This window comes from Poecile atricapillus, chromosome 21, assembly GCF_030490865.1.
Source record: "Poecile atricapillus isolate bPoeAtr1 chromosome 21, bPoeAtr1.hap1, whole genome shotgun sequence".
Taxonomy (NCBI): domain Eukaryota; kingdom Metazoa; phylum Chordata; class Aves; order Passeriformes; family Paridae; genus Poecile; species Poecile atricapillus.
In genome coordinates, this window is record NC_081269.1 from 7882717 (window position 1) to 7906608 (window position 23892).

The 23892-nt window shown below is 50.7% G+C and overlaps 3 protein-coding genes across 4 annotated transcripts; 1 reads left to right on the forward strand and 2 right to left on the reverse strand.

Moving 5' to 3' along the window:
* Positions 1-20: 20 nt before the first annotated feature.
* Positions 21-10353, reverse strand: DHX33 (DEAH-box helicase 33). Of its 2 annotated transcripts, none has more exons than XM_058854197.1 (12): positions 9171-10353; positions 8329-8489; positions 7021-7248; positions 6174-6344; positions 5456-5641; positions 4649-4760; positions 4115-4274; positions 3646-3734; positions 3214-3341; positions 2467-2670; positions 1668-1754; positions 21-523 (listed from the first exon to the last, which is right to left on the reverse strand). In XM_058854197.1, exons 1-12 carry the CDS (start codon positions 9343-9345, stop codon positions 476-478), a joined length of 1749 nt encoding a protein of 582 aa, XP_058710180.1. In that variant the 5' UTR covers positions 9346-10353; the 3' UTR covers positions 21-475. The 2 variants fall into 2 exon arrangements, with proteins under 2 accessions (XP_058710180.1, XP_058710178.1); XM_058854195.1 differs by having other exon boundaries at positions 504-993.
* A 139-nt stretch (positions 10354-10492) lies between these two features.
* Positions 10493-14751, reverse strand: DERL2 (derlin 2). Its single transcript, XM_058854198.1, has 7 exons — positions 14637-14751; positions 14206-14271; positions 13871-13944; positions 13348-13441; positions 12698-12893; positions 12082-12172; positions 10493-11360 (listed from the first exon to the last, which is right to left on the reverse strand). Exons 1-7 carry the CDS (start codon positions 14727-14729, stop codon positions 11255-11257), a joined length of 720 nt encoding a protein of 239 aa, XP_058710181.1. The 5' UTR covers positions 14730-14751; the 3' UTR covers positions 10493-11254.
* Positions 14752-14995: 244 nt separating this feature from the next.
* Positions 14996-16760, forward strand: MIS12 (MIS12 kinetochore complex component). Its single transcript, XM_058854424.1, has one exon. It carries the CDS (start codon positions 15197-15199, stop codon positions 15827-15829), a length of 633 nt encoding a protein of 210 aa, XP_058710407.1. The 5' UTR covers positions 14996-15196; the 3' UTR covers positions 15830-16760.
* The last annotated feature ends 7132 nt before the right edge of the window (positions 16761-23892 follow it).

The following is a 23892-nucleotide window of genomic DNA, read 5'->3' on the forward strand; positions in this document are numbered from 1 at the left end:
TAGTCCCAATTAGGACTGCCAGTGTCCAGGCCAGAGCGTGGCAGTCTCCTCAGAAAAAGACAAAATGAATGTTTGGGGTTTTTTTTTCCCCTTGAGCAATGTGTATTTTATAGGAAAGATTGACTAAAGCAGTATTTCCTGGCACCAAGCCTTCCCTTTGTCCAACAGCTGGCACTAGTGCCCACTGTTGGGGAGAAGCACAAAAAGTCCATTTGCTATTCACTGCAAAGCATCTGTACCACCCCATCAAATTGATACCAACCCATCAAAGGACCAGAATTTTAACTCCCAATTCCCTGCAGGCGTCTGAGCACTGCACATGTAAATGGCAGAGTCCATTCTGGACAAAAAGCAGGGATTCAGTGTGTTACCTTCACAGCTTTAAGCTCAGACTGCTGACAATGACCACACTCCAATGAGAACAATAAACACCAGGACTGGTCCTAGACTGTCCCACGATCATTTGTTCTGTGCCTCACAAAACAACATGCAGGATTTGGGTTTTCACCATCACTTCTTTATTCTGGAAAAAAACCATATAAATCCAATCTAAATAAATACCCATCCCCTTCCTTAAGCACACTTAAATGATCATGCCTATAGAAAACTGGTTTATACATTAAAACTTTAAAAAAAATAAATCTTTCAAGGCAAAGCTGAGCCAGCTGGTCCCACATCCACGGGTCAGTTCTTGGCCGTCCGGAGCTTCCTGCGGAAGTAGTCGGGCGCGGCCTCGTGCAGCCACTCCGCGTCCACCACGCACAGGTCGCGCATGTAGCACTTGTTGGTGCGCAGCAGCCCGTTGTACACCACACAGGCCGGCCTGCACTGGAACAGCACCGAGGAGGGGTGGATGGCCACCACCTGCTGCGAGTCCACGGTGCCGTAGGAGCCGTCGGGCCGCAGCTCGGCCGCGTTCATGAACAGGCTGTGGGCCAGGCAGCGCCGGACGCTCGCGGTGTCCCCGCGGGAGGACTCGAGCGGCATCGACAGCTGGGAGAGATGGGAGTGAGCAAGAACGACCTGAAGCCCTGTTTCACTGGGCTCTCTTCAGAAATCCTGGGGGATTTCCTGTGTCAGAATGCTGGGGGATCACTGGGAATTCAGCTCGAGCGGATGCTAGGCTCACCCAGAGCCAACAAAATGGATCGTCACTCTCCTGCTGGAAGTGAGCTTAAGGCCAACCAGCACTCACAAATGATAGCCCAGAGGAGGCTCCCATGTCACCACAGACTGCCAGGGGTTCAGTGGCAGCTCCCACGCTGTGTCCAGCAGGAACAGCGCTGAGGGGAAGCTGCAGCCACACTGAATGCCTGACTCCATGAAGAAGCCAGCCAGCACGGGCTGCCAAGGCTGACAGCACTCCGTGGCACACACAGCACAGTCCCACCTGCATTAGAGCAGGAAAAACCCTTAGGAAAACCTGTTTTCTCCCTGAGAAGTCTTCTCAGAGGTTCCCATTTCTTCTCGACCCACTAAGTCCTGTGGCTTTAAGATTTTGGGATGCAGCTGCACAGTCAGGAATTTTAGCCAGCTATTTACAGGAGACTGAAAACAACCCCACGTTTTCTCACTCCTGGGACTTGGTGCACAGTAACATCAGTTTGGGGATAAACAGGAAAATACCAACAGGTGAAACAGAGAAATAGAATATGGAAGGAAGTTACCTTTACACAAATGTCCCTGAGCTGAGCTCTGACTTCTGCCATCAGCTTCATGTTCCTGCCGTTAATAAAGTTCTCTCTGCACCATCCCTGCAGCAGAGACACCAGGAGTTAGAAGAGGCTATTTCTTCACCCCAGGAGCATGACAGCCTTTGGATACCATGAAAAGCAGAATCCTCCCTACAATCTGCCTCAGAGAAAAGGTGCTGACCCTTTTCCTGCCCATATTTCTACTCCCCTTTACTTCCCTATGTCTAGATTCCCCTCCCACAGTGCTCAGGAACAGCATGTGGTGGTTCTTTCCCCACTCAGAGCTGCTCTGCAAGGCCAAGAGCTGCAGAACAGCACTTGCTATCCCACAGGTGGTGCAAACAAATCAGGTAAGAATGACAGGTGCTGCAAGGAATGGGGTGCATGAGTCCACAGATGCACAAATCAATGAGAGGGGTTGATAGAGTAGGATAAATCCAAATCTCCTTTTAAATATGCTCAGTGTTCTTCCAATGAATCCTGTCACAGAGCATGTCCAGATATTTATCATCAAGTCTTAACACCCTGCCTTCTGTTTCCAGCTGGACCCAGGGATGGAAGAGCCTTGGCTGTGATTACAGAACAGGTCCCACAAAGCTTTGCCAGAGTTTTCTGAAGGAACCTTTGTAGGAACTTTCCTCCGATTCCCCAGATGTAAAGGATGAGCCCTCTTTTCTCTCTGCTTTGGAGGATGCAGGAGTCACTCTGCTCTGTGCTAAAAACTCCTCACCCCATGAGCTCAGACAGCACTGGCAGCCTCAGATCATCTCACCTTGTGCCCGCTGACGTTCTTGTAGGCCCTGTACACGTTGAGCAGGGTCAGATGATCGCCCTCACTGGAAATGAATTTCCTCCTGACAGCCTGCACCTCATCCCGCTGGGCAGGGGGGTTGTGGAGGACACTGTCCACTGATAACAGTGACACGATGGTCAGGATCTCCTCTGCACAGTGGAACTTGGGGGACAGGAGGATGGCCTGCACAGACACAACAAAACTCATCTCTGGTCGACCAAACCCACTTCAACCAGGCAGATCTTCCTGTTCCCTGGCAGACCAAACATTGCTTGGGACAATCTCATAAACATCTGGGCCTAGGAACAGCTGTAAATCCTCCAGTGGGCTTACCAAGCACCTTTAACAGCAACTGCCAGGCTCCTTCCTGAGACTTACCAGTGCCTAATCAGTACAAACACAGAGACTGAGACCAACTACAGCAACAGACATTTCATGGACCTGCTAAACAATCCTGAACATTGTAAGCAAATTTGCCTTGCTCACCTTCAGAGGTTCCAGAGGAAAGAAATTATCTTTTAAAAATCTTTCCTGAATTTAACAACAAATGACAAGCAATCCAGCAAAAGGGCTGTAAATTCTGTACATTAATGTTCAGCAAATACACTAGTACAGCTGCAAACACCCCACATTTCACACCTTGTTTAAGGAGTTTGAAAGAGAAACAGCAATGGTACAGAGGTGAATATATGAGATTTAAAATGTTTATTTTTCTGCAATTTTTACCTTGGAGAATTTTGGATCCAGTGGAAAGGCTGCCATTTTCCTTCCCAGGGGGGTCAGGACAAGCTGACCTTCCTTTTGAGTCACAGCCCCCAGCAGGTCCAGCTGATCAATTGCTGCTTGAATAGCATCTGCCAAAACAAGGACATTGGGCTGTGAGGCCTCCTGCCTCCCACTGAGGGATGTAAAGGATCAGCTGGCTCCATCACTGCCTCCCTCCCCTGGCCAGAGGGACAAGTACTTTCCATTCAGAGAAATCAGGGTCCCAAAATGTGGTTTATCCTCCTCTAGCCAGAAGAATGAGCACTTCTCCCCCATTTACTCTGGCTTCCTTTGGCAGTCAGGGTATACCTTCACACTGTGTTGTTTTGACACCTTATGACTCAAGACTGCTCCCTGCTCTTTTTCCCCATGGCTGCCTTTGTAGCCACTTACCAGGAGACGGTTTGGACATGAAGTCAAAGGTGAGCACATTGGGAATTTTCAGGGCTAGGAGCTGAAGCACCACACTGGCCAGGTTACACCTGCACAGGCAGAAAAAACAACTGAGATAGTTCTTTTATTTTATTCTTTTTTTACAGAAGCTGAGACAGAGTCTCAGGCCTGTGCTGCAGCTCAACAGAGACTAGTCTGATGCTGCTGCTCAAGCCTTACTTCCTAAACCAGGAAGAGGCAAGTCCAAGATCTGGAGGACAGCCAGGAGAGCTATTGCCTCATGTGTTTGGAGACTCAGTGCAACTGTCCACCCTGAGCAAACCTTTCCCAGTTTTTCTGTTTAGTCCCCACACTTCCATTTTTCTCAAGTCATCCCATCAGCCCCTAGATCCAGTTTTGCTGCTCAGTTCTTCCCACAGCTCCAGCTGTAAAAGAGGTGTGGCAAGGAGTGTGATGGCTCTGTCCTCACCTCTGTATCTCAGGTGTTGTCATTTCATCAAACTTGTCAAAGTCCTCCTCTGTGTAGAGCCGGTAGCAGATGCCACTCTCCTGTCTCCCTGCTCTCCCTGTGCGCTGCCAAGCCTGGGCCTTGGACACCTGCTGCACTGCCAGCACTTCCAGCCCAGTTTCTGGGAATGGAAAAGCATCACCTCAGTCAGTGCCTGTGCAAGGCACAGCTTTGGAAAACACAGAGGATTAACAGTGAGAATTCCCAGGGTTTAACATTCAAATACAGCTCAGTGCTCACTTGGTTCAGCACTGTGAAGCACAATGAACAATCCCATGCCGTGTACATGAAGAGAAGATTCACATTTGACAGATTTTTAGGCCCCTCATGGCTGATACACAAAAAACCCCACAAAAACACCACCAAACCCCACACCCCAACCTGAGACATTAATTTAAACAGCACAGAGGGCGTCTGAAATCCTCTTTCAGTGGGACTTACGGCTTCCAGTAACTTCTACAAACCCAAACTCAATCTCAGGATTGTACTTCTCACCAGGGCTGTACTTCTTGGCTTTGACCATGCCTGTGTCCACAACGAATTTTATCCCCGCAATGGTGATGGAGGTTTCTGCGATGTTGGTGGAGAGGATCACTTTGCGACAGCCCTGGGAGGAAGGACAAATCAAACCCAGGCCAAGGCCACCTCAGAGCAGCTGCAACACAGAAATTCTGCTGCTTTGGGCCAGTGTGGGCCAAGCCCTGCCCCACACTGTGAGCACAAACTGCGTTTGCTGTGCCAGCTCTCAGAATTTAACGTAATCTCCAGTTTCTAATCAGCTTCTAAAACATGTGCCTGCATTTGCAGCAAAATACACCACCCCAACAGCTGTTCTCAATGTATCTTTCAACAGTTTTGGTTTCATCTCTGGCACATTTGTGTTCTTATTTATCTGCTGAGTAAGTACAAAAGAGCCTGAGGCAGGACAAATTCCTTTTATTATGGCCCTGACAAACATTCTCAGGTTCTCAGCTTTCTCAGTATTTCCCCCATTAGCTGCTGCAGCTTTTTTGTGATATGGACAAAAAGTTCCAATGAAATGGGGGAAATTTAAATTCCTGTGCCCTTTTCACTCCCTCTAATCCCTCCTTCTTTTTGTGCTCCCATGTGACTTACTGGATGCATCAGTTCAAACCATCACAGTTGCAGTGTCTTTTATCACACTGGAACCACTCAGCCTAAAGCAAATGGAGACTATTGCTTACTACCAGTACAGACTGATTTAGCCCCTGAAAGTCCATGTGTTTCTTCCCAAGACTCATGGAAGCAAACAGGTAATAGGTGTTGTTCACCCATCCTCACCTCTGGGGTAGGTTTAAAGGCACGGAGTTGTTGGCAATGGGGCAGAGAAGCATAAAGGGGCAGCACTGTCATCCGTGGGCAGCCCTTGGGGAGATGCTGGGCAACATCTCGACAGGTTTTGGTCATTGCTTCAATTTCTTCCTGACCAGTCAGGAACACCAGGATGTCCTGGCATGCAGGGGCTTCCTGGAAGCAGAGGAAAAAGCAAGTTAGGAAGGTTTGGATAGAAAAGGAGAACTGAGGTAGTAATGAGATGTGGCTCTGGGAGCAAGTCACTGAAGCAGGCTAAGAAGAAAGAAAAGACACAAGTGTGCAAGGTATGCAACAGCCAGAATTCCCAAAGGATTCAACAGATGTAAAGAGTAAATCACATTTTGAGGGACTGAGTGTTAAAAGGATGGAGGAATTGCTGTGTACTCAAATAACTGTCCAGGCCAGGCAGAGGGAGCCAGCAAGCAGCCAGGTACAGAGAACTCAGGTGAGAGGAACATTCAGGTTTTAGGTATGAGCTGACATTACAGAGCTTTGCTCAGCAATATCCCTTCAGCTCCAGCCTGGACATACAGGTCCTAAATCCCAACAGCAGCAGCAACTTCAAAGCACTAAATGCAGTTTAAAGAACCAACACAACAATCCAAGTGTTTGGCAGTGAAACATCCCAGCACAAAATGCCAACCCCTGGCCCCAGAGGGACACAAACCTGGAGAGAGCCTCATACCTGGTGGATCTGGAAGATGGACACCAGTGCTGCCTGCAGGTAGTCACTCTGCTGCTCCTTGGTGTAAAAGATCTCAATGGGATGCTGCCGGCCTTCCAGATAGATGACAGGAGCTCCATTGAAATATTGGGAGAACTGGTCCACATCCATCGTGGCTGACATGACAATCACCTTCAGGGGGAGCACAGGAGGGGTCAGCACTGCAGCTTGCATCCAGCTGGACATCACTGAGCCAGGACCAGCCAAAAGTCACCTTCTGGATCCTGAGAACCACACTCAGAACAGCTCACAGGCTTTGGGACAGAAGACAGTGACTTCCCCTTGTTAAAGCCATCAGCTTTTTAACACAAGCAGAAAGTGCTGTGACAGAATGAGCTGGTGTGTGGAACAAGACCGTGCAAGGCCCCTGCCAGGCCCGTCCAGCAAAGCCAATGTGCTTTCACACAAATTCCTGACACGTCCACCCATCCCATGTGTAGTGCCCTACCTGGGAATGAGCATGTCCCAGAGCTGTGCCATCAGCCAGAGCTCCTGCACCTGGAGTGCCAACACCTGAGCAGGGCCAAAACCTCCCCAGCATTCTGTCTAGTCTAGAGCTCACACCCAAGGGGATTTTGTGGAAAAAAGCTATCATGGTGGTGACCAGATATCTTGTTCAGTGGTGCCATATCAGGCCCACACATTGTAAGTCAAACACCCTTAACTATTCAGACTTAAAGTGAGTTTTTAGGAACAGAAAAATGGTCAAGGCTGAAATTCCAAACACTTTGGAAAGCCCCAGGAGATGCTCAGAGCACTCAGAGCCCAGCCCCACCCTGCCCTTCGCTGCCATCCCAGATGAACACACTTTCAGTGGCCGCAGGCCTCGTTCCTTTCGCTTCTTTTGCGCAGCTTTGACCACTCCAAAGAGCACATCAGTGTGGATGGTCCTCTCGTGGGCCTCGTCCAGGATGACCACGCTGTACTTGTGCAGCAGAGGGTCCCCGATGGCCTCTCGGAGCAGCATTCCGTCCGTCAGGAACCGGATCCTGGTCTCAGCACACGAACAATCATCGAAGCGCACGGTGTAGCCAACCTGGGGAAGGGATCACACAGGGATTACAGGAACAAAGACTGGCATTTCTCATCCTGCCTTAAGGAAGGGCTACAGAGCTCCTGGTCACTGCACTGGACAGAGCCAACCAGAAGCCTGTGGAAGCTCTGGAAAGCAGAGCAGTTTATCTGCTGTCTGTGAGCAGTTCTTCTTCCAAATCTAGCAAATGATACTCCCAATGTCTCTAGTCGGCTTCTTCCTAACTAAAAGTTCATCACAAATGCCCCCCAAGTGTCCCTCCCTCCCTCTCACTGCAAGAAAAGATTCCACACTCTCCAAGGATTTTTATGCAGGGGAAGTCTTTCTCCTCTGCTTTTCTACCCCAGACCTGCACAAATTCAGGATTCTGCTCTCCTTGACAGTGATTTCTGATACAGGGAGCACAATAGTTTTTGTTTTATTCATGAATCAGTATTTTTTCAAACAGAACAACACAGATAATAATCAAGAAGTACAATATCACAGAGACACACTATGCCCACCCTGTCATGGGGCAGGTAAAGAGCCATTTTTCTCCATTCATTTAATTATAGAATCATAGAATATCCTGAGCTGGAAGGGATCATCCAGTCCAGCTCCTGGCCCTGCACAGACACCCCAACAATCCCAGCCTGGGCATCCCTGGCAGCGCTGTCCAAACACTCCTGGAGCTCTGGCAGCCTCGGGGCCGTGCCCATTCCCTGGGGGAAGAACCTTTCCCTGATATCCAACCAAGATCACCCCTGACACAGCTCCAGCTGTTCCCTTGGGTCCTGTCCCTGGTCACAGAGAGCAGAAATTGGAGCTGCTCCTCAGATGGAAGCTGCAGACCTTGCTGACCAATTTGACCAAATTCTCCACTTCTCCAGTTGAACAGACCAAATGATCTCAGCCCCTCCTGACCCTTCACCATCTTCGTATCGCTCCTTTGAGCGCTCTCATACAGCTTTTACATCCTTGTTATATTGTGGCACCCAAAACTAATTATGTAATTAATAATTAAATTAAAAAATGGTTATCCTACCCATTGAAGCCTTCCAGGGCCCCATCCCCAGTGCAGAGTTCAGCTGTAGATCAACCTACCAGCCTCCCCAGCTCTGTCCTCTTCTCCTCGGCGACTCTGGCAGCCAGGGTGACAGCTGCCACCCTGCGGGGCTGGGTCACAGCGATGATGCCAGGGTGGCCAATCCCCACTTCATACAGGTACTGAGGGAGCTGAGTGGTCTTCCCTGAGCCTGTTTCTCCTAAGGAATATCAAGGGAATAGGGTTTTCCCCCCCCGCACTTTTATAGCATTGTCAAACTCGGTTTTTTATGTTAACTTTTAGCCCTGTTTGAGGATGGGGAAACTGAAGATGGGGAAAGCCCCACCACAAAGGGGTGGCAGGGCAGAGACACCACCCCAATGCTCTCCTCTTGCTGCTGGGTTGCTCCTCTGCAGAGCTCTCTCCAGTCACATTCTGATTTAGAAATGTACTCCAGCCTCTCTGGAGGTGAAGTGTCTGTGGTGTGATACTAATAGGAGTGACATACAAAGCGTTTTTCATTTAGTTACAACAGATGCTGAGTCTTTACCAGGTGGGAAGTTGTATATCTTTAGCTCCTGAAAGTCTGACAAAAAGCTTTTTAGTTTGTACTCACAGAAAGCATAATAAAATCAGTGGAAAACCCCTGAAAATGTAAGTAAGTGAGGAGAGCCTTCAGAAGAAGATAATTTTGCCATCTGGCTTTGACTGAACTCCAGGCAGACAGCGAAAGGAGAGGGAAATACTTTCGCCTTCTCCATAAAAACGAAGTCCCCGTTTGCCAAAGCACAAGTCATTATACCCCTTGTTCACCACACTTCAGATTTACACCCAAACAGTTTCTGAGCAGCTTTTCCCAGCCCAGGCCACTCCATGGGACACCGCCCGGCCCGGCACTCACCGATGAGCACGGCGGTGTCGAGGCGGCGGAGCCGGGCCAGCAGCGGGCCGCGGGCTCCGGAGATGGGCAGGGAGCGGCGCTGCACGTGTGCGGGAGGCGCGGCGCTCTGGGGCTGCGTGCCGGGGGGCGCTGCCTTGAACCGCTTGGCCGGAGGCCCCTCGCTGTCCTGAGCCATCGCCCCTCGCCCTCCGGTCCCGTCCCGTCCCGTCCCGTCCCGCCGGGGCTGTCCCGGGGCTCCGGCCGCTCTCCACACGCTCCCTGGCGCAGCGATGACGTCACAACGCGACGCTGCGCGGAGCACCCTGGGAGTTGTAGTTCCGACCTCGCCGCCATTTGCACCGCTACCTGCTCCGAGAGCCCCTCAGGGCCGGGGACCCTCGGAAAAATCCCGGACCCCAAACCGCAGCCAAATGCCAGCAAGGAGGGCAGAGAGCCGGCTGCAGGCAGGGTCGGGACACGTTCCCGTTCAGGACTTGTCCCAGTAAGCTAAGGAGGGACTCTCAAACACTGAACTAAAAAAAAACCCAAAATCACAAAAATAAGGTTTTGATCGAATTCCTGCCTCATAACCTATGCTGAAGCAACACTGTCCATAACACTTTCATTCTTGTTCTCTAGCAGCACTGGAAGTCTACTCTAGAAACAATCAAAATTGCCACAAAAAACAAGCTGAAAAACCTGTAAAAGCCCCCAAAGCTCCCCTAAGTTTTCATAACCCTTAACAGATAAAAATGCAGATACAAATCACCTCACAGATTTTATCAGAATCTAACATACTGTTTGTGGACAAAGCATTTCCCCTGAGATATCCACATATTTCTCTCCTGGATCATAAATTACAAATATTAAAACCTGTGGTGAGTTTTTGAAAACATAATCTGACACTGTCATGCGTGAGCCCATCCTCTAAAATGTAGAATGAAGATGCAGCTTTAACTCATCTCATCTACTATGATATATTTTATCTACTATGATATAATCAATAAACCCCCACCCAATACTTTCTATGGCAATTTAAGAACTGACCATGAAGAGCTGAACTGAGCTCCAAACTCCTGTGGCTCCTCAGATATATTTATAATCAATTTAGCTTTAAGCTAAATCCCACTCAGTCTCATTAGGCTGTGCTGGACACAACAAACTTCATCCACAGACTGTGGATTTCACATCCTGAGCAGACAATGCTGTGTCCTTCAGTTCTGAGACACTCGTGTGAAAAGCTTCAGTTTTCTGTCTCTTCAAGGATTTGCTTTTTCCAGCTCCTACTTTTCCACCTGCTGCTTCAAGACTACAGTATTACACAGAAGATTAACCAAAAGGGATACACAAGACATTTTATTCAACTCATCATCATCTGAGTCCTGAATTCAGACAGGTTTCCTTCTCTAGTGCTGCAGGTCGTTCAGTAACAGCAGAGGGCACATGGGGGTGGATTTTGCAGGCACACCTATTTAACCACCAGTGTGAAAACTGGACACACGAACACACAGTCCTCAGAGGAAAAAAAACATCAAAATGTAGCCTCAGCCTGCAGAACATTCCAAAAACCCACCTGGCAGAGTGAAAAGCTGCATTATGCTGCATGTTGTGCTCCCTGCAATTCAAAGATGACTGGAGGCAGCAGCACCTCAGATTAAAAATCCTTTTGCCATTGAAATAGTGACTTAGCCTTTCAATCATCTTGTAGTTGTTTTATCCAAGAATAAAAAAAAATTAGTTAAACCCAAAAAGCTGGGTTTGTCCCCTGTAAAGTTTCCCATAGAGTTTCATGTATCAAATAACTTGAAAAAAATGCTTTAGAAATCACTTTAAACAAGTACTTGCGTGGCCTTGTTAACTGAAGTCAACAGGAAAGAGTTTCCAGTTTTACATTTTTGGCTCCACTGGATTCAGATTATGTCCGGCACAATGAATTCCCTGATTGGGGAAAGGCGCTGGGAGTGCCTTGGGTGAGACTGCCATTTCATAAAGTGCTTCTATTCCAAACCATAGAGCTGTCAGAGAGTCCTCTCTGCGCTGGGGAAGGAGAATCTCCACGTGGGACTGGAGCCAGGCCAGTCTCTGCCAGGGGTTTTGGCACAGGATTATCCCCCGAGGCGCTGCCCCTCTCCCCACGCAAACCCCCCCGGCCGCTCCTCGGGCAAGGGGTTGTAGTTGGGGTCATCCTCTGCTGTGTCAAATATTGCTTTCCTGGAAAACACAAAGGATGGTTTATCCTTTAAAACACAGCTCTCACAGTAAGAACAAGACAGCTCAAATGCTGCCCATGGAACAGTGTCCTCCCTCAGGAATGGCTTGCCCAGCCAGTGGGATTTATGCTCTCCAATTTGGAAGGAGATCCCAAGTCAAGACTGATGAGGTTCATCTTCTGCTATTTATGATATAAATATTCTATGCCAGACATCTTCAGGATAGTCTATGCTTCTGTGAAAAACAACCATCAGAGGTGTTCAGAGAGCATCCACACAAGAGGGAACTGAGTGGGAGCACCACTACTCAATACTATAAACACTGAAGGATTTTTCACCCAAAATTGTGGCCTGAGGATGACTTACAGAAGATATATATACATATATATATATATATATGAGGTAATACCTCAGGCACTGTTCACACTCAGCAGGGGATACAGCTTTGGTGCCACCAAAAAGAAGCTGTCAACAAAGCCTGACAAGTGTTACCAGAGAAACCAAAGGTAAAATCCTTTAGCTCTTCTCCCAGCTAAGTTGGTTCCCACTTAAACAAATGCCAGCTCCTTTTTTGGCAACACAAGTTCAATAAAAAGCAAGAACAGACACCCCCCAGTTCTGTCTCTGCCCAATTCACCAGAAGCTGATGTGACTGAGCTGCAAACAGTTTTCCAAACAAGCACTTTTTCCATGTCTCTGCCAAAGCAGACACCAATACTCACAGGACAGACGGTGTTCTCAGGAGCCTCCCACCACCAGGCTGATTGGGAAAGACATCCTCTAAGAAAAAATATATATGCCCAACAGCAATGCCTGGTATTGAAACAAAAGCCAAAAGGTGATTTTTCAATCCTTCTCCTTTACAACTCTCAAATGCTTTATACTAGAGTTTTCAGAAAAACAACACACATTGGTTCTCTCACAGAAAATATGATGATACAGAAATACAAAACCTAAGGAAGAAAGCTAATAGCAGATATAAAGCTTAACTTACACTTCAAAGCATTAATAGTGGAAAAACGTCCTGTCATTATTAAAAATACTGATGTTTTGGCTCTATTAAGAGTTGATAAAATAGTAATATAAACTGTTTTATTTCAGTAGACTGATGCTATGGTCAGATGATGCATCAGGGCTGATTCCAAGCAATAAAAAGCCAAAACATCCTTATCACAACACAAAACATGTGGTTAGAAATGGTTAGAAATCCAAAAAGCATGGTAGAAATATATCAGAACACCAAGCATTAGGGCATTCAGGCCTTGGATTTGTCCCCATTTTCTGTTTCATGCAGAACATGAGGAGGAACAGGTCCTCGTGACTGTCACCATTGCTCACCCAGGAGATCCACAATGATGGAGTTCCCCAAAAGCAGTGAAAAGCCCATCAATACCCAGGGTAGAAATGGGGCTTGGAAGATGAGGAGACCGAAGAAGTTCATGCGGACATAGGGGTTCCTGCGGCTCCAGACGTACACCAGCATGATGGTGAACGCCTGGCCCAGGAACACCAAGTTCACAAACAGCCCAAAAAGCTGGCATGGGTTGTTAAGGAAACACTTGTGAGGTCAGGAATTTCACATCTGAATTTGTAATCCCATGTTTTCCACACTGCTGGTAACTCCACTTTCCCTGGTGCAAGTATTTCCAACTACTGTCCATCAAATCCAACATCTGCAGCAGGATTCAGGGTACCTGCAGCATGAATAATCTCATTAAAGGATAAGTTAATTCTTCACAGACAACCTGAGCATAAGACCACACCTGAAAAGTCATAACCTGATAATTTCATTACCATTTCCATGATCACGCAGAAAAAAACCTGAAAAACCAGCAACAATCCCGAAGTATTCAAAACCATCCTAACAAATATTGGTACTCTTTGTGCAACAAAACTATATTAAGGTAACAGTAACAACACGATTTCAGTTCTCATTCATACATCTGTAGCTTTACTAAAGGAGCTTGGAATAAAAACAAAAAGGATACAGTCATTAAAAGTCCTCCAAAAAGGAACATAAATACAAAATCTGCCGTCCGACCCCGGAAAGAGCCTTCCTCGAGCATGCGGCAGTACCGGTATCTGAGGCCACAGGTCAGGAAAACTCCATTGCAAATGAGTTTAGAGACAGATCCAAGCAGAAAATGATTCAATCCTACATCAGCTTCAAAGTGGTTTTTATCAATTTACTGCATCACTTGGCTCTTTCTGGATACTTCAGCAGAGAGGGTGACCCAGGAGGCAAAAAAGTTACCTGGAATTTCCTCCTGCACGAGGCCAGCACCAACCTGAGGGATCAGGCTTGTACAAATTCTTAACACCAAAAAAGTAATTGGCAAAATTTTTGACTGCTTAGGAAGGAGACCCCCTTAAAGCCCCTTCATGACACCAGAGAAGTTGGCACTGCTGAATTCCCAGGAGCTCAGCCTTTCCTGTGTGTAGGTACAGCAACATTCCTGCACTCTGGAGCTCTGCTTGCCAAGAGAACCAACACAACTTGGTGAAGGATACAAAAAGATCATGTTAAATAAAAAATTAAAGCCAACTGGTCCAAAGAACAAGTAGTTTGTGATTAACCTCCATATCTGGAAATAAGACAAATACAAGCACTTTAAACATGACAGCTTATTTTTATTGTCTAAATAGATAAGCAACAATGAAATCAATATCTCATTTACAGAAAATGACACTAAGACCTATTTAATGGTACATTGGTCTGCAGTCTGGCTACAGTAGCTTTTAAAAAGTGCATTTCTAATACAAAAAGTACACTATTTTGAAAAGACAAGCACTTAAAAAACTCTCCAGCACAGTTTAAAACCTCCCGTGCTTCAGAACACACTTACTTGAAAGTGCTTAAATATTAACTCAGGGTTGAAATACAGCTGGAAGGGCGTGATAAGTTCTAATTGCTGAAAAAGAAGAGAACATTTTGAAAGGATCAATACAAGGAACTAAAAAAAAAAAAAAAAAAAAAAAAAGAAGAAAAAATATACACCCAACACAGCAACCCATTTATAAGAGCCCAGCAAGTCCTCAAGCAGCACTGTGAGTTTTCTGGCAAGCGGGAGCCTCAATGCAGCAACCCTCTGGCGCTGTTGTTATTTATTCGTGCTTTGCATCTCCCCAGGGCCTGTTTCGGGAATCCCCTCGCTCAGGGGCTCCAGACGCGCCTCAGAGCGGGGGCGGTGCCTCAGGGCTTCCCTTCCACAGCTTCCCCGCGCCCACCCCGCTCCCAATTCCCGTCACGACCTCCCTCCCGCGGCCGCGCACTGACCACGGCGGCGGTGGTGAGGACGCAGGCGGTGGTGTAGGCCCGGGTCACGGGCGGCACCTGCAGGTACTCCTGCCGGAACGTCTGGTACGCCATCTTGGCGGCGCGGCCCCGCCCCGCCCCGTCCCGCCCGCCCGACGCTCCGCGCTCCCATTGGCTGAGCAGCAGCCCCCTTCCGATCTGCTCTCTCATTGGCCGGCTGCCCAGCCCGCGGCCGCCGCGCCGCGCCTCCATTGGTTGCTTTGAAGTACCCGCCCACCACCCCGCGCTGTCATTGGCTTTTGGCGCGCCCCCCGAGGGACGGAGCGCTCGGTGATTGGATGGCGAGCGTGCCCCGGCGGGCTCTGATTGGCTGCGGGCGAGGCTGCCCTGAGGCGGCGCTCGAGCGAGGCGGGAAAGCGGTGGCGGCACCGCCGGTCTCGGAACCGTCCTTGGGCAGCGGCCCCGGACCCCGCACTCGGCCCGCAAGCGGGAGCAGCGGCCCCGCTGCCTCGGGGAGCGCCGGGGAGCCCTGTGAGACCCGCCTTCCCCTCGCGGCCCGGCCGCCCCGGCTCCCCGCCGCCATGTCGGTGGATCCCATGGCCTACGAGACGCAGTTCTTCGGGTTCACGCCCCAGACGTGCATGCTGCGCTTCTACATCGCCTTCCAGGATTACCTCTTCGAAGTGATGCTGGTGGTGGAGGGCGTGATGCTTAAGAAGCTGGACAGCATCCCCGGCTGCAAAGTCAGCCCTTCCCAGATCCGGAAATGCACCGAGAAATTCCTGGTCTTCATGAAGGAGCACTTCGATAAACTCTTCGCTAAAATGGAAGAAGTGGTTCTGCAGTTGGTGATGAACATCCCTAAGAACGTGCTGCTGCCCGAGGACAGGGTGCAGGAGCAGTATCCCTACAGCAAGGAGGAATTCCAGGCGCTGCAGGACGAGCTGCAGCAGCTGCAGCAGCAGTGCAGGGCAGAGGCGGCCGCGGAGCAGGTGCTGCGAGCAGAGCTGGAGGAACAGAAAGCTGTCACGGCCGAGCTGGAGAAGATTTTGCAGTGCTTTGATGGGCTGGAGAATATCTGCAGGGAGCACGGGGCCAGCAACTTCAAGGAAAGCTTTGCCCTCCTGATGCAGAGCTCGAAGAAATTGCAGGATGTGCTGAAAGATGTTGAGGAGAAGAGCAAAAAAATGAAGCAGCGCGATCAGTTAATGTAATGGAAATTCTGAAAAGGCAACAGATGTCATACAGAGAGCTTGCTTAAAATTACAGGGGCTTATCTTTCCCTTACTCCACTCATCCTGCCAGGATTTGGACTAAAAGCTGTTAGCTGTGCCAGTTTGCACCTCCCTAAGGCAGGAAGGGGAGAAAAGCCTGTAAAATGTAACTCAGATTGTTAACTTCCTAAGTTCTTCCTAAATTTTGGGTTGCATAAGGGACATTTGAAAACACTGAATGTTACCTTTGAACACGGTGTAGCACTTGCCCATTTTCAGGATTATAAAAACAAAGCTTCGCTAAGATTTGTAGGAATGTGTAGGTGGTTTCCAGCCACCTAGTGAGGACATGGGGACTTTGCCAGGAGCTGCCTGCCCATGGCTGTGGTGCCTTTCACTGTGTTTGGAAAGCCAGCAAGGAGGAAGTGCAGGGAGAAGGATGACACTGATGCTGTTGACAAGGTTCTGATGAGATATGTTGGCATCAAAACAAGTTTTAGCCCAGTTTCTGGAATCTCAGGGTTCCTCACCACTCCTCCTGTGCTTGTGTTTCAGCACAGAGCTGCTGCTCCACAGAGCAGAAGCCACTGGAGGAAATTAGTAATTCCATCACTTTGTCCTACTTCACCTTAAGTTGCTTTATACATATATTTTTTGTTTGTTTTTTGTTGTTGTTGTACAGTCTCTGTTTTCTACTAAATAACAAATTTCCTTTTATTAATGTTTAATCAGATTTTCTTGTGAAAATGTTATGAATACTGATAAACTCGTGCCTTAATTAGACTTATTCTCTCTGTACTTAATTTGAAATCCTTGAGAGTCTGTGCATCTTTCCACGGCAGTTTTTTAATCTCCTGGTTAATCCTATAATTAAATATCAATATTAAGTTCTACTTTACTAGCATAGAGGTTTAAAAGTCATTAACCTTGTGAATCATTTAGAGGTGACTGCAATAAAAAAGTGTATTGAAAACATAAAACACAGTTTGGAATTGTTTCTTCATCGAATTGAGAAGAGTAAGATGTGAAAAGTGTCACTTGGCAGCAGAGGGCACCAGCAGCCCGGCCCAGGGCTCGGCTCCACAGGAGGTTGGTCTGTTTTTCCAACTCGGTGCAACTTTCCTGGACACCACAAATTATCGTGTTTCCTCAGGTGAATCAGTTGTTTTATCCTCAGTAAATAGGAGATGCTTTTCCTGAGTGTTCCGTGCCCGGAATGACCACACACAGATTGGCAGAAAGCTGGACCCTACCCAGCTGTAGTCACTATAATTAAATCTTTTACAATAATTATATCCTGATGCTCCAGAGGGCAGTGCAGGAGCAGTGCCCTCGGGCAGGGAGCTGTGGCAGCTCACAGAATCATGGAATTCTTTGGGCTGGAAAAGTCCTCTGAGCATCAAGTCCAGCAGTTCCTCCAGCACTGCCATGGCCAGCACTCACCATATCCCCAAGTGCCACATCCACAGTGGCTGGATCCAATATTCCCAACTCCAAATCATGTCCATGTGTTTGTGGGTCCTCTGGAGATTCAGACCCTCATGAGCAGCTTAACATACCCTGACTCCATCCCCAGTGGCCTCTCCATCCATCCTGCTCTCCCAGGTTCCCATCGCTCTCAGAGGCAGATCCAGAGTGTCCATGGCAGGAGCGGGAACTGGGACTGGCTTGGAAAAGAGGGGGAGAACTTCCACATGGATAATTTTAATGCTCATTTTCTCCCAATACTTGCATGGAACTGGAATACTCCGAGGCCCAGGCTGGGAGTGAGGTACTCCATAATACCCAGTCTTAAAACTAACCAGCTGTTGGTAAAACATTTCCAAGATGTTGGAAATAGAGAAAGAGCCTTAATGTCAAGCCCTTGGTGCAACGAACACCCCAGCAGCAGAGCTGAGGTCTGAGGGGAACAAAGCCACTGGTTTTCCTACCAGGATAGTGCCCCCCTGCTCTGGGACATGCAGGAGCCCTGAGGATCCATGGGGCTGAGGATGTCCTGGCACCTGGATACTCCATCAGATAGAGAATTGATTCAAGCCCCTCTACAGTTCCTGGGACTATCAGGCTTCCAGAAAAACTCCCCCTGGGAACAAAAGCATGTTCTGGCTGTGAGGAGGAGGATGTGCAGCTGGATTTGCAGCAGAGGGGTCAGGTAAAGTGGGAAAGGAGCTGGCTCTGTATCCCAGGGATGCTGGTTTTCCCTGCAAACCCCCAGGGGGTTCAGTTCCCTGTATAAAGAAAAAACAGAAAATTTAAGTGAAAAATTTTTTGGCAGCATTCACAGGCAGTCAGAACACACAGTGCAGTCCTCCCTGACTTAGACACTGAATAATGGTGTAATTAGCAGCTGTTAATAAACCCACACCTGGCAAAATGCCAGGGGGGAGGAGGGGGTTACCATATGCCTTCTCATTAAAAGCATTAATTACAGGCAGGAAATGCTGGTGGCAGCTACAAGCTTTAATTGCTTCACCTCAAGCTGGTGTCCACATCCCACAACAGTCCAAACAGGACAGGGAAAAAGATACTTTTTCATTCTAATAATGAAAAAAAAACCCTGCTGTGGCAAAAAAAAAATCTTCCACAGGGATTTTTGCTGGCACAAACTGAGCAAGAGCATCCCCCATCCTTAAAACAACCCTGTGGAAACTCCAAATAAAAATAATAGAGATGGACAGAGAGAGAGCCAGGCACTGTGAGTTATTCCAGCTGGTGAGTGCAGCAGCTCTTCCCTAATGTGTTTGCACATCACACACCATAAAATGGGATGGGAGTGAATATTCCAAGTCCTCTCTGGGATTTCCAGAGAGTTGCCCCAGTGCTGCCTCCCCTGCACCCCAGCCCTGGCAATAAAATAAATGGGGCACGGAAAATGGGCATTCATCTGCCATTAGTGGCAAAACATTGATTTACTCAAGCAAAGAAACCCAGTCAGGGCTTGGCTGCTGATGGCTCCTGGCCATGTTTGCTGGAAGTCCCTGGAAATTGCTTTAGAAAAACACATGGTAAATGACTTCTTCCTACTCAAGGAGGAGAAAATGGAAAACCTGGAAATGTCTGGCAAAAGCAGAATCACTTTCACATAGGAGATGATTCTTTTCCCCCTAACTTAACCACAGGAGAGAGAGACTGTGATTATAAAGGTTCTGCTGAAGGGAGGCCTTGGAGACAGCTGTGCTTAGTGTGGAGCAGCACAGACAACAATAGAGGGTGAAGTTTATGATTCTCCTTTGCTGGGGACTGGAAAAACTGTTCCTCACACAGCTCTGCATGGCTTTGGCTGCTTCCCTGGCTGTTCATCCTGCCCTGCATCCATCTCACCCCTGCTGCAGTTGGGTTTGAGTTGGAAGGGACCTCAAAGATTGTCTATTCCCTGCCATGGCCAGAGATCCCTTTTACTAGACTAGTTGCAACAAAATCATTGTAGGAATTTAACTTCAGTTTGAAGAGGAATTAAAAAAAAACAAATAAACCTAGCAAACAAACTAGAAAAATAACATTGAGGCAAGATGGAGCTTTTGGAGGTCAATCCACTGGATGGATCCTGCCAGGTGATGATACCCCAAAACTGAACACTTGGAGCCCAATGGTCCCACAGCTACGACCCCTCTGCTTGGTGTCTTTTTAGCTCTCATTAATTTTGTCCCCTGCCCACACCCCCTTCCTGGGCAGCCATGCCTCCCAGTCCTGTGCCACTGGGGATTCCATTACCACTGATTTCCCTGTAGAAAGGAAATTCTCCTGCTGCTTTGTCTGCTTATCCCTCCTAGGCTCTTATTACTCCCACTTACACAATTCAGAATATTATTCCCTCCTGTCACCTTAATTTCTAATAATTAGTATTTGGTGTAACAGTACAGCAGACAGCCGCTCTTAATGAATATTATAATAAGCACTTAATTATAATTTACTGCTCTAGAAATCCATTTTGATACATATCTCACTTACAAGAAAATTAGGGGGAGCAGCTTTCAAGCCACTTACCTGTCTGAATCCATTCCCAAACCAAGTCCCCAGCAAGATCCTAAATGAGCTCCAGGGGCATTTATTGGCCTGGGACTTGTCACTGACCAAGTCGGGCTGGATGTGCTTTGATGGCAGTGATGTTACCTCACCAGGACACTGCAATCCCAATGAACCAGCAATTATGTCCTCTCAGTACTTTATTTATTCCCTGAAAAAATGCTGAGGTATGAATCCATCTGGAGTGGAAAACAGCCTTAATCCAAGAAGAGTGCTTGTGAAGTAAGGAACCCTTGATGTCCTCCTTTCCAACCATAACCTCTGCCAGTCCCTTGTATGGACCCATTTTCCTTCCTTCTGTGGTGGTGGTTGCCAGGAATTTCTTTATCCATCAATTCCCAGGTAGTTTTGGCATTAGCAGCTGTTGGGGCCCGTTGTGTGTTTGAGCAGAACACACAGTCCCAGAATGCAGAGAGACTGAAGGGAAGGCTCTGATTATCCCTTTTCCCAAGAGGTTCCCTTAGCTGAACTTGCTAACAAGGACCAGACTTGACAGCCCGCAGTGGCTTTCGGGTTGTTTTATTTCTTGGCCCTCAGTCCTGCGTGGGACACGGGAACTGGGTGCTGCAGAGGCTGTGGCAAGGCATCAGAAATGCCTGCCCAACACCCAAGGGTGGTAGAAGATCTGCTCCAGCACTGGCCGATCCATGGGGTGCTTGGACAAACACCAGCAGATCAGATGTTGGCACTCTGCGGAGAGAAGGCAGAAAGCGGCGCTCACTTGCAGAAGGCTCCTGCCCAGCTGCTCCCGGCGCCTGCAGAAGCCGGGCCACGCAGCGTGTGCTCGGAGCTGCCCTTGGCCAGAGAGCGACACGGCAGGACAAGGGCCCCCTCCTTCAGCCAAGCGGGCCACACCGAGCCCGGCACGGGCCACCTGCTGCAGCACGTGGGCACGTGGGCACCTGCTTGAGGGCACGTGGACTGGCCGGGCCGCGCGGTGCCACCGGCCAAAGCCTGCCTTCTTCAGGCCGCGTACCAACCTGGAGAGATCTCCTGCGGGAAGATGGGCTGCCCCAACACGATGTCACGCTCGTTTTTGAATGGCAGGAACCCGCACACCATTTCGAAGAGCAGCACGCCCAGGGACCAGATGGTCGCCCCATCGCCGTGGTAGCAGCGCAGGCCGATCCACTCGGGCGGGCAGTACGAGCGTGTTCCTAGGGGAGACGGGCGGCGCTGCTCAGGCCCAGGCTGCTGCCTTCCAGAGCCTGGCGCCAGCCTCCTGCCAGAGGCAGGGGCTGCAGCCGTGGCCACAACTTCCCCCCAAGGCCTCCCTCCCTCCCCTTGACAACGGGCCAAAGCCAAGGAACCGTTCTGCAAGGCTGAGAACGCCAGCGGAGCAGCCCAAGGCCTTGCGGGCCTGCCAAGCCCAGGAGCCGGGGCCCGGCTTTTGCAGCCCCTTTCTGTCGGCAGCGCCGGCAGCCGGCTCCTGGGGCACAGCACCTGCCCCGTGCCCCAGGGCAGCCGGCAGCCGGCTGAATGCCGCACCCCGCGGCCCAGGAGGGAACGGGGCCGTGCAGTGCCTGGCACTGGGAGCAGGGCCCGCGCTCTGGGCTCACCGGCAAACTGTGTGAAGGCCCGCTCCTGGAGAAAGGTGCCGCAACCGAAATCGATGAGCTTCAGCTCGCCAGTCTCCGGGTTCACGAGGAGGTTCTCTGGCTTGATATCCCGGTGCAGGACGCCGCAGGCGGTGCAGTGCCATACGGCCTCCAGCACCTGCCAGAAAAGCCAGCGCGCCGCCTCCTCGCTCAGGAACTCTTGCTCCACCAGGACGCGCAAGAGATCCCGAGATTGCTCCGGACGCTCCAGCACCAGAACGAAGCTGTCGGGCAGCTCGAACCAGTCCAGGAGCTGGATGATTCTCTGGCAGCCGAAGCCCACCTTCTTCATGAGCACGATCTCCGTCGGAACACAGGTGCCGTCGGGCTGTGAGGACGAGACAATGCCTCTATCACAGGGCCTGATGCAGCCCTGCGGCTGCAATTCCCCTGCCCGGGATGCCCCAGTCCCGCCTTGGGCATCCTCCCCGCTGCTTGGGACTCCTCCCGCCCGGGGGGTGTCTGGGAGGTGCCCCTGCCTGGACCCACCACCGCTGTTTGGCATCCCCGGGTCCGCGATTCTCGGCCTCGCTCGCTGAGCCCACGCCCGCTGCCCCCGGCCATGTCCCGCCTTCGGCCCCGGCCTTATCCCTGCTTGCCACGGCCCGCTCTGTCCCGCTGGCCCCGCTCACTCACCAGCTCGTTCCACTGCAGGACCGTGTCCCGGGCCACGCGCTTGATGGCCACCTGCAAGCCGTGGAGAGAGGGGGGCTGAGCTCAAGCCTTGCCCCGCGCCGCCCCCGGCCCTCCTGCCGCGCCCGGCCGTCCCGGCCACTTACCGGGCTCCCGTCGGAGAGTCGGGTTCCCGAGAAAACGGTGCCGAAGCCACCGCTCCCCAGCTGCGGGCCCAGCTGGTACAGCTCCCACAGCTCTTTCTTGTGCCCTGCGGCCAAGACCGAGCCGTCAGCCTCGCGCCCAGGAACCAACCCCCCGAGTGCCCGCCAGTGCAGCGGCCCCAGCCAGCACCGGCCCCCTTGCTCTCACCTGCTTCCTCCTGCGCGCCGGGCAGCGGCCACAGCCTTTCCGCCGTCGGGCTGCCGAGCGGCACAGCTGGGCCAGGACAGGGCGCACAGGCGGCTGCAGGAGCCTGAGTGGAGCGGGGCAGGGCGGCACCGTCGCTGTCCCCGCCGTCCTGGGCTGGACTCTGCCCGTGTGGACGGCCGGGGCTACAGCCCGAGGCTTCACGCAGGGGGGTCCCAGGAGCAGCTGCAAAGCAGAGAGGGCTTGTTTGAAGCCGTGGCATCAGGGGCTTCTGAAAACAGCCAGCGACTAGGCTGCTCTCAGAAGCCCTGGCCTGGCCTGGCCTGGGAATGGCCCTCAAGAGACCCATAGGAGCCTCAGACAGCTCCTTAGTTCTCACCTGCTTCTCCAGAAGCCTTGCTGGTTGTTGGTGGCTGTATGGGAGCAGCTTCCTGGAGATGGAGGAAACTCCCTGGTCCCTCGGGAATTTCCTCCTCAACCAGGCCCGGGCTGGTGCTATCTGGCACGTCCAGCACCGTGAGCTGGGAGCTGTGGTCCAGCAGCTGCTGGCTCCAGGACACTTGCTGCTCCTCCAGCTGCTCCTGGTATGGCTCCCCTGGATCGGGCTGGGCTCCCACTTGGACCTGTGGGCTTTCCCTGGCCATGTCAGTGGTCAGAGATGCGCCCGTGTCGTCAAGGTCCAAGGGTCCATGGGAGCTGGGAGACCTGTCCCTGAGCTCTGCAACTTCTGCAGGCTGACAGGTCAGGCTGAGCCTCTCTGAGAGATGGAGGCTGTCAGGGGTAGCAGAGGCTCCTGGCACGGTGGACATCCTCTGACAGCCTGAACCTCTTGCATGGATGGCCGGTCTTCTCTGGTGAGCCATCCTTGCAAGGGTTGAGGCTCTCCCACCGATGGTCCAACTTGGTGGGAGCAGCCTCCTGATGGGATGGCGGCTTCTGGAGAAGCTGGGCGAGCCACAGCAGGGCAGGTGGCTTCGCTTCATCAGCTTCTCCAGTTGATTCCATAGCGCCTGCCACATCCCAGAGTAGAGCGGCACAGGTGTCCCATTCTGTGCCCAGATCTGGGTCATAACTTCCTGCAGCTCTTGGGCCACTGCCATGCAGGGGCCGCAGCTGCAGGAGCTCTCCAGCGGGCTTGCGGGAGCACCTGGCCGCCTGCGAGTGGTTGCCCGAGGCCTGGGGAACCTGGGAGCCGCAGGGGCTGCCCGCTTCCTCCATCGGCCTCTGGGCCTAAACCTACGTCGCTTCTTTGCCTGCTGCCTCCACGGCTGCCAGTGGCCAACGGCCCAGCAGACAGCCACAATGGCCAGCAGCAGGACAAGTGCAGCCATTAGGACGCCACCGTCACCCATCGCTACGGCACGTCCACTCGCAACTGCACTGGCAGCTGTGGGTGCCGGCCCGGTTTATATAGGGTTGGCGCGGTGATGTCACAGTGCTGTGGCCAGGACAACCGTGTGA